This window comes from Elephantulus edwardii, unplaced genomic scaffold (genome assembly GCF_000299155.1).
Source record: "Elephantulus edwardii isolate Elephantulus edwardi_28Jun2011 unplaced genomic scaffold, EleEdw1.0 scaffold00318, whole genome shotgun sequence".
Classification (NCBI taxonomy): Eukaryota; Metazoa; Chordata; class Mammalia; order Macroscelidea; family Macroscelididae; genus Elephantulus; species Elephantulus edwardii.
Window position 1 is genome coordinate 2,402,343 of NW_006400068.1, and position 10,744 is coordinate 2,413,086.

General features: G+C 40.7%; 1 protein-coding gene across 1 annotated transcript in view; it reads left to right on the forward strand.

Moving 5' to 3' along the window:
• Positions 1 to 9,297: 9,297 nt before the first annotated feature.
• Positions 9,298 to 10,744, forward strand: part of LOC102868355 (tubulin polyglutamylase TTLL4-like) — a gene marked incomplete at its 3' end in the record, with an annotated part of 4,397 nt that continues 2,950 nt past the window's right edge. The window contains exons 1-2 of the mRNA XM_006901320.1: positions 9,298 to 9,387; positions 10,578 to 10,712. Coding sequence (XP_006901382.1) covers positions 9,298 to 9,387; positions 10,578 to 10,712 — 225 coding nt within the window. The remainder of the gene's footprint in view (positions 9,388 to 10,577; positions 10,713 to 10,744) is intronic.

Below are 10,744 nucleotides of genomic sequence, written 5' to 3' on the forward strand. Positions count from 1 at the left end.
ATCTTCCACCAATCCTGATGCCACATTTCTCCTCATAAAGCCCAGCCTGCCGGATGATCTCTTCTGCATACAGGTTGAAAAGATATGGAGACAGGACACATTACTGGCATACACCCTTCCCAATTTTTAACCATGCAGTGCTTCCTTGCTCTGTTCTGACTACTGCCTCTTGGTATAATAAAATAAAATAACCAGTCAAAATTGGAGCAACACTTAGAGATTTTACAGAAATTTCTAATTTTTGGTAATGAAGCTAAATTTTCAGTGGACAATCTGGTACCTTTAAAAAAATAAATAGAAATTATTTTCCCTTTCACTTATATTTAGCATGCAAATTAGATATTCCTAGATTCTATGTGGATTTAAGTGACTATGCTAAGGCATTTGACTATGATCACAACAAATTGTGACTAACATTTAAAAGAACAGGAATCCCAGAACACTTAATAGTGCTCATGCAGAATGTACATTTGGCCAGGAAGCAGTCACCAGAACAGAGCAAGGAAACACTACATGGTTCAAAATCAGGAAAGTGCACTCTGCCTCCATACCTTTTCAAACTATTTGTGGAACAGATTATTCAGGAGGCTGGACTTTATGAAGGTGAATGTGAAATCAAGATTGGAGGAAGACATATCAACAACATGTGATATGCAGATGACACAACCTCACTTGTTGAAACTGAGGAGGGCCTAGAACGTTTGATGTAGAACTCAAGGACTATAGGCTTCAATATGGATTGACGCTCAACATCAAAAAGACAAAGATTCTCACCACTGGGCCAATTGGAGTACCACAATAGATGGAGAAGAGATTGAAGTTGTTAACAATTTTCGTTTGCTCAGCTCCACAATCAACACTCTTGGAGCCAGCAGTAAGGAAATCTAAAGGTGAATTGCATTAGAGAAGTCAACTGTCAGAGACCTCTCAAAAGTGCTAAAGAGCAATGATGTCAGTCTAGAGGTTAAAGTATGCCTGATGTAGGCCATGGTATTTCTAATTATTTGCTGTGCATCAGAGAGCTGGACAATGACTAAGGATGATAGAAGAAGAATCAATGCTTTGGAGTTGTGGTGATATAGAAGTGTATTGAACATACCATAGACTGCCAGGAGAACAAATGGGTTTATCCTGGAGAGGATGAAACCAAGCTGCCCTTCAGAGGCAAGGATTTTGAAGGTCCATCTTACATACTTTGGACATGTGGCCAGGAGGAACCAGGCCCTAGGGAAGTACATCATGCTTGGATGGGTGGAGGGACAGCACAGGAGAGGAAAACTTCAGATGAGATGGATTTGACACAGTAACTGGGGTAATAGGGGTAGGTAGGTATATTGGTGTCAGTGAGACTGGTTCAAGATAGAGCAGGGTTCAGAGCTACTATACATAGGATCACTATGACTCACACATAATAACAACAACAGATTCTTTCCAAATAGAGTAAAAACAATGGAAATTTTTTGACTCAGCAGACCTTAAACCATTTGACATCATAAGACTGACTATAGAAAAAAAATTTAAATTTACCTGACTCCATTAATAGAAAATGTCAGTACTTTGCAGAGAGAAGAAAACTTTTCTCGTATTTTCTTTGTACTTGACATAGAGAAAATAATTTGTGAAGTTTGATGCATCCAGTATTTTCCCCAAGGCAAATATGTGAAAAAGCACTAGGCAAGGTATTACGGTTAGATAGGAAAGGAACCGTGTTCTTATCCCTAAAATCTGTAAAATACAAAGCAGAATAGTTTTGGTGTTGAGTTGTTTTGTTTGTTTGTTTTTCTCTTTTCTACCACACAGGTTAGAACTTTGGGTGGAATTGAATAAGCCTTGAATCTAGACCACCATGAACCAGATGAAGAGAGGGTGAAGTAAGGAATCCCTCCCCTCACTATCCTCCTTCAGCATTTTTAAGACTTTTTTTTCTAATAGAAAATGAAATTAACCAAGACCAGACATCCTTTGTTTAAGTCATGGGAGGTATCTAATCTTTTAGCACTTGAATGCCTCCACTGGTAACCTCCTTTCCTAGGTCTTTATCAACTCCGTTTCATTCATTACTTAGCATCACTGTTTGGAAACATCAGTTTGACAGAAGTGTTACAAGAGGCACATGTGATTAAGACATTCATTCATACAACACTTCTACATGGCTGAACGCAAAGAAACATGAATCCAGCTTGCTGCTAAGTATGGTGAAGATTCAAATCTCTTTATTCTTAAATCTGCAAGTAACAACGTACTTTGTGGTTGATTGTGAAATGAATGAGTGTTACAAGTGATAGGCCAGGGTCTGAGAAAAGGAGTTATGTATGCTGAAGTAACTGGGGTAACAAAAAGTTAAATAATCTGTCAATATTTACTCTTCATATGTTGTTGTTGTTGTTGTTGTTAGGTGCCATTGAGCCAAGTACCTTAGTGATCTTAAAACAACAGCTCTGAACTCTGTTCTATTCTGTGCCATCCTCACATTTCCTGACACCTGTGGCAGTCACTGTGCCAATACACCAGGTTGGGCGTTTTCCTCTCCTGCACCAACCCTCCTCTGCACTTCCAAACATTATATCTCTCTCCAAGGAATAGCCCCTTCTAGAAACAGTGGGTTAAATCTTTATCATCTTTGCTTCTAAAGAGCACTCTAGGTGTACTTTATCCACTACATATGTATTTGTTCTTTTAGCAGTCCATGGAATGTGCAGTACACTTCTCCAATACCAGAGCTGCCATCCTTATTGTCCAGCTTTCAGATGTATAGCAAGTTATTGGAAAGACCATGGCCTGAATCAGATATACCTTGGTCTTCAAACTGACATCATTACTCCTCAATAATTAGGAAAGGTCCCTAACTGCAGACTTTTCCAGTGCAATATGTCTCTTGAATTCCTGACTACTGGTACCAAGTGTGCTGATTGTGAATCTAAGTAAGATGAAGTTGTTAACAGTTTCAGTCTTTTCTCCATCTATCATGATGTTGCCTATCAGTCCAGTGTTAAGAATTTTTGTTTCTTGAAGTTGAGATGCAATCTGTACTGAAGCCTGTATTCTTTGATCTTCTGCAAAAAGTTCTTCAATCCCTCCTCACTTTTAACAACCAAGTTTGTGCCATCTGTATAATTCACATTGATGAGTCTTTCTCTAATCTTGATGCCACATTTTTCTTCTTAGAGTCCAACTTCTTGAAAACTTTGCTCAGTATACAGATTGAACGGGTCTGAAAAGAGGATTTAACTCTGATGTTCCCCCTTCTTAATTTAAAACCTTGCTCTGTTTGCACAACAGACTCTTGGTCTACATATGATTTCATACAAGCATAATTAAGTGCTCTGTGATTCCCTTTCTTCTTAATGTGAGCCATAACTTGTTATGATGCGCACAATCAAATGCCTTTGCATAGTCAATAAAGCACATTCTTCTGGTATTCTTTATACTTTCAGCCAGAATCCATCTGACATCAGCAATGATATCCCTGGTACCATGGCTTCCTCTAAATTCTATTTTAACTTCTTCACAGTTCCCCGGCTATATACTGTTCTAGCTATTTTTTAATGATCTTCAGCAGTTTTTTGCTTACATGTGACAGTAATATTGTTCAGTAGTGTCCATATTCTGTTGGATTATCTTGGGAATGAGAACAAATATGGACCTCTTTCAATCCCTTTGCCAGACTAGCTGTCTTCCAAATATCCTAGCATAAACTGAGTACATCCAGAGCTGCATTTGTTAATTGAAACATGTCAGTTGGTATGCCATCGATTCCTGGGGCCTTGTTTTTTCACCAGTACCTTCAATGCAGCTTCCACTTTCTCCTTCATTACTATTGGCTCCTGCTCATATGGTATTTCCTGAAATTTTTCAGTGTCAGTCAGGTTTTTTAGGTACAGTGACTCTATATACTCCTTCCATCTTCTTATAATGCTTCCTGGATCATTTAATAGTCTGTCCTTAAGTATTGCAACTCACAGCTTGAATTAGTTCTTCAATTCCTTCAGCTTAAGGAGTGCTGAGTGAGTTTGACCCTTTTGATTTTCTGGCTCCAGCTCTTTGCACATTTCATTATAATGCACTGCTTTGTCTTCTGGAGCTGCCCTTTAAAATCATCTATTCAGCTCCTTGATTTCTTGATTTATTCCCTTTGCTTTGGCTTTTTGGTGCTCTAGTGCAACATTCAGAGTCTCTTCTGACATCTATCTTGGGTTTTTCTTCCTCCTCTGCCTCTGTAATGACGTTTTGCATTCTTCATGGATGATATTCTTGATATCCTTCCACAATTTGTTTGGTCTTCACTTATTGGTGTTCAAAGCCTCAAACCTGTTCCCAAGATGTTTTTGAAATCCAAGTGAGATAGACTGGAGGTAAAATTTTGGTTCCTGTGGGTTTAATTTCCTCCAACTTCAGTTTGAACTTGCATATGAGTAGCTGGTGGTCTGTTCCACAATCAGCACCTGGCCTAGTTTTCACAGTTGATACTGAGCTTCTCCAGCGATTCTTTCCACAGGTGTAATCAATCTGATTTCTATGCATACCATCAGGTGAAGTACATACACTCCTTATTTGCATGGTTCCACAAGAAATGTACCTTTCACTTTATTGACAATATTAGCAAGTCGTCTAATGCCTTTGGCGGGACACAAACACCTCACATTGGCATAGTTCTACCTTGCCATATAAAGACTGCTAGCAGCATGATGGGTCTTGTGCCAGGCTGCTAACTGAATTATCAAGGGTTCAAAGTGACCAGGCAACCCATAAAATAAGTAGTCTCCTGCCATGAAGATTTACAACCTCAGAAACCTAACAGAGTTTGCTATGTAGTGGAATCACCAAGACAGCAGCAGTGGGTTTTAACTAGACCCAGATTTCTGATGAAAGTTAAAAACGGCAATGATGAGAAATATAAGAAAAAAAGATCACTGTGAAACAGTCTATGAAAGCCTTATTCTCAATTATTCACTTATTATTATCAGTTGGAACTGACTCAAAACTGACCCTCAAGTGTCACAAGTGGGTTTTCAGAGGATACAGGCTGTAAAGGAGGTGATTGCCCATCCTCCTCCAAGCAGCTGGCAGGCTTGAATCACCACAGAGGTACCACTTTTGGGTTAGTAGTGCAACTCCCTATCCACTAGACCACCAGAGCTCTCTGCAGATGCCTTCTTAGGCAAATAAAAGGCCTCTCTAAGTGGAAATTGTTATAAGAATGGATAATGAACAATGTATTAGGACAGGTGTGAACTCTCCAAAAGGAATATATGATTAGGCATTATATATATGATAACAATCTGGAAAAGGGGGTGCATTGTGGGGTTGAATGGGGAAAGGGAGAGGGAGAAGATGTGCTGTCTGTTATGTGCCTGTGACTCGCAGCAACCCTTTGTACAACAGCTCTGAAGCCTGCCCTCTGAACCAGTCTCACTGTTCCCACACCTACTCCCATTGCACCAGTTACTGTGTCAATCCGTCTCATCTGGGGTCTTCCTCTTCTACACTGTCCCTCCACCCTTCCGAGCATGATGTCCATCTCCAAGAGCCAGGTCCTGCCTGGCCATGTGCACAAAGTATGTGAGATGGAGCTTCAAAATCCTAACCTCCAAAGAGAAACTAGTCTCACCCTCTCCAAGGCAGACTTATTTGTCTTCTTGGCAGTCCATTGTATGTTTGAGACTTCTCCAGTACCACAACTCAAAGGCATCGATACTTCTGTCATCCGTAGTCCTTGTCCAGCTCTCTGATGTATACCAAGTAATTGCAAAGATCATGGCCTGGATCAGACACATCTTAGCCTCTAGACTGACACTGTTGCTTCTCAGTACTCTGGAAAGGTTCTTGACAGCAGATATTCCCAGTGCAATTCATTTGTGATTTCCTGACTGCTGGAGCCAAGGGTGTTGATTGTGGAGCTAAGCAGGCCTGTAATTGTTAACCTCAATCTCTTCTCCATCTAGCACGGCTCTGCCAATTGGACCAGTGGTGAGAATCTTTGTCTACTTGATGTTGAGCTTCAATCCATATTGAAGACTACACACCTTGACCTTCTGTATCAAGTGCTTCAGGTCCTCTTCCATTTCAGCAACATCAACAGTGACTACTACATGTGGAACTCACCAGATGGAACAAATAGGAATCAAATAAACTAAATTAGTGGAAAGAGATGAAAAACCCCAGTATCATCATTAAAAAAACAAAACAAAACTAGGGTCAACTGCAGAAGACACCATTAATTGTTTAAATGTCATTTCAAGTTGAAGCTGAAGAAATTTAAAAGAAGCCCACAGAGCCAAAGGTCTGCCTTGAATTTAGAGACTATCTCAAGAAAATAATTAACATATTTAACACTAATATGACATTGAAGTTTTACTATGTGAGTTTCCAATTCTGAGTTAATGTTAGACAGAAGTTTGTAATGTGTCTCCATTGCTAAGCAGTGAAACGTACTTTGCTCAATTTGTCATAACCTGTATAGTGTTTTGGTTTTCTAGTGCTGCTATATTTATATACTACTGGTGGATGTCTTTAAGGAATTGAAATTTATTGTTTCATAGTATGTTGGTATTATTGTGCTGTCAAGTTGGAATCTACTCATAGCTGACCCTTCCACAGGTTTTAAGAGGTTGTAAATCGTACAGGAGGACATTACCCATCTCCCATGGAGCAGTTGTGGAATTAAACTTCCAGTTTTCCAGGGCTAAAAATCCTGACATAAGGATATTGTCCATATTTCTTCTGAAGAATGGCTGGTGGATTCAAATTGCTGATCTTTTCTGGTTAGTAGTCCAACATGTTATATGCTAAGGCACCAGAATGCATACCTTGAATATTCATTCTCTCTCTCTCCCCCCCTCCTCCCCCTCCCCATTTCCCTCCACCCCTGACCCCCCCACCTCTCTCTCTCTCAATAATCAAATTGGAACCAACTCATAGCTGATATTCCAGTGAATTTTCAGAGGCAGTAAATTACTTAGAAGGATATTGCCCATTTTCCCCCCTTGAAGCAGCTAGTGGGTTTGAACTACCTGTCTTTGAGTTGGCAACACAACCCTTTACCCACTATGCCACTAGAAATCCATTGTATATACTTTGTTGTTGTGTACCATCGAGTCATAACAGACTCAAAACCAACCCCCTAGTGGGTCTTCAGAGCCATTAAATCGCATAGAAGGAGATTGTCCCTTTTTCTTCTGCAAAGGAGCTGGTGGTTTCAAACCACATATATTTATATTAGCAGCACAATTCCTTCTCATGAAGCCACCAGAGCTCTCAGCATATACTTTGTTGTTGTGTGTCATTAAGTCAGAACTAAACCATAGCTGACCCACCACCAGATTTACAGAGGGAGTATTTCACATGGGTGGAGTTTGTCCATTTGTTTCCTGAGGAGCAGCTGGTGGATTCAAACCACATGCCTTCTGTATTGCAGTGCAACTTCTTACCACTCCACCACCAGAGCTTTGTTGTTGTTGTTGTTGTTGTTGTTGTTGTTACGTGCCATTGAGACAGCTACGACTCACAGCAACCCTATGAACAATAGTTAAAAATCTTACCATATCTTGACATAACCTCACCATCTGACACAGCTGACCCCATTGCCACAGTCACTAAGTCTGGCAATCCGCTTCATCCAAAATCTTCCTTTACTGCACTGATCTTTTATCTTTCCAAGCACAATGTCATACTTTAAGGACTGGTGCCTCCTGGCAATAAACTTTAAATATGTGAGACATAGTTTCAAAATCGTTGCTTCCAAGGAGCAGCTTGACTTCACTTTCTCCAGGACAGACCTGTTAGTCTCCTTGGCAGTCCATAGTATGTTCAATACTCTTCTCCAGCACCACAACTTGTTAGTCCCCTTGGCAGTCCATAGTATGTTCAATACTCTTCTCCAGCACCACAACTCTATGGCATCAATTCTTCTATCATCCGTGGTCATTATCCAGGTCTCTGATGTATATCAAGCAATAGAGAAGATTGTTGCCTGGATCAGGCACACTTTAGTCTCTAGATTGATGTCATTGCTCTTCAGTACTCTGGAGAGGTCCTTGATAGCATGATTTCCCTAATGCAATTCATCTTTTGATTTTCTGACTGCTAAGGGCAATAATGGTGTTGATTGTGGTTCAGAATAAGATGAAATCGTTAACCTCAACTTTTTCTCCATCTATCGTGATACTGCTATTGGCCCAGTGGTGAGGATCTTTGTTTTCTTGATGTTACTATGCAATCCACATTGAAGGCAGCAGTGTTTAATCTTCTGCAGCAAGTACTTCAAGTCCTCCTCACTTTCAACAATCATGGTTATGTCATCTGGCCTCCAGAATGATCTGTTCTGCATATTAATTGAAAAGGCATGGAGAAATGATACACCCCTGATGCACTCCTTTCTTGATTTTTAACCAAGCAGTATTCCCTTGCTCTATTCAGAGAACAGCTTCTTGGTCTAGGTATAGGTTTCACATGAACACAACCAAGTGTTCTGGGATTTTTATGCTTCTCAAGGTTAGCCACAATTTTTTGTGATGCACACAGTTAAATGCTTTTGCATAGTCTATAAAGCACACATGAACATCCTTCTGATACTCTTTGCTTTCCACAGTGATATCCCTAGTGCCAAAACCTCTTCTAAACTCAGCTTGCATTTTTGGCAGTTCTCTGTCAATGTACTGTTCTGGTCATTTTTCTATAATCTTCAATAATTTGCTTGCATGTGATATTAATGATATTGTTTTATAATTTCCCTATTCTGCTGGATCACCTTGTCGGGGGGGGGGGGGACCTGTTAATAAACATGGCTCTCTTCCAGTCAGTTGGCCAGGTAACTATCCTCTAGATTTCTTCACACAACTTGGTACACACATCCAGGCCTGCATCTATTTGTTGAAATATGTCAGTTGGTATCCCTGGGGTCTTATATTTTTGCCAATTTCTTCAGAGCAGCTTGAACATCTTCCTTTATTGTGATGATAGAATTTTGTACAATGCATAACTTATTGATTGCAAATATGTTTTATAGAAAACACAAATGGCAACTACACACATGGAACTCATCTGATGGACTGCATAGGATTCAGATTGATTACATCTGTGAAAGAATGATTAGAGAAGCTCAATATCAGCTGTGAAAACCAGCCAGGTGCTGACTATGGAGCAGATATCAACTACTCACGTGCAAGTTCATCTTGAAGAGAAATTAAAACAAATCCACAGAAATAAAAATATGACCTTGAGTCTATCCCACTTGAATTTAAAAATAATCAAGAACAGGTTTGAGGCCTTGAGCACTAAAGAATGAAGACTAGATGAGCCATGGGGTTATATCAAGGAGATCATCCAAGAATAAAGAAAATATTCATTAGAAAGACAGAGGAGGAAGATATGCCATTTTCGAACTTAGATGTGGGTATGAGGATACTTGTCAAAATAGAAAATTTTAGGCTTCTATCCCAGAAGGCTCTGGGGGCCTAGTCCATGCGCAGTTGTCCTGCTAACCCAAAGGCCACACTTCTCAGTTGCTTCAAATCTACAGTAGCTCCTTGCGAGCTAGGTGCACAGTCTTCTCTCATTTGAGTTGGCTCTGACTCAATAGCAATGAGAGTGTTTTGAGGGTTAGGTAAGGAGCCCCTGATAGCACAGTGGTGAAGCATGTGTCTGTTAACTGCAAAGTCATTGGTCCAAACCCACCAACTGCTTCATAGAAGAAAAACAAGAGGGTCTATTTCTACAAAGGTGACAGCTAGGAAACACCATGGAGCATTCTACTTTATCCTATAGGATTACATGCATTGGTGTTGGCAATAATAGCTTTTGGGTTTTAGGGAAAGCTTCTCAATCTTGGCATTACTGACCTTTTGAATGGGATCATATTTTGTTCTATTACACTGTTTGGTACAACTCTAGGCCTCTACTCGTGTTTACAGCTTTGTGTAATACCCTCCCTCTGAGGTATGAACTGGACCTCTGACTTTCTTCTCACCCATAGAAGATGACAGGATGGCACTCCTGTGATTCTGTTGCTGCTGTGTGCCATCGAGTTGAAACTGACCCACAATTGACCTTCAAGTAAGTTTTCAAAGGCTATTAATGGCACAGGAGGAGATTGCCTGTCTTTCTCCCCAGAACAGCTTGTGGAGTTGAACAGTCAACCTTTGGGTTAGCAGTGCCACTCTTTGCCTCTTAGCTACTAAAGCTTGAAATTTTGACTATGTTAAATAGCATATAAGAGTTCATCTTTCTAAGGGATTTGCTAGTACTTTGCCTTAATTTGTTCAAATAAGCAGCCATGTTGGAGAAAACACATGGCAAAGAACTGGCCTTTAAAGAGCTGTGTATGACCTCTGTGCATGACTTTGAGATTAAAAAAAGCAGCATTTGTCAAAAAAAACATCAGCTGGTGGATTCAAAGCTCATACCTTTGAGATTGCAGCACAGCCTTTTACTACTAGACCATCAGAGCTTCCTCAGAAATAGGAAGAGGCGGGGGGGGGGGGCAGAAATGACAAATAGAAATGAGGAACCCAGGAATGGGATAGGAATAATTAGGGGATTCCAACCAATGCCATGTAAAATATGTATATACTGTTGCATAGAAAACTAATTTGGGTGCGCGGACTGTGCGCCCGCCCCCAGCTGCCGGGTCTCGGCCCCCGCTCTGTCCTCTAGGGGCGGGCGCAGTGCGTGGCGGGCACCCGCGGCCGAGAGCGCCGGGCGCGTGGAGCCGTGTGGTTGCTAGGGGCGTCTCAGGCCATCCACTGGC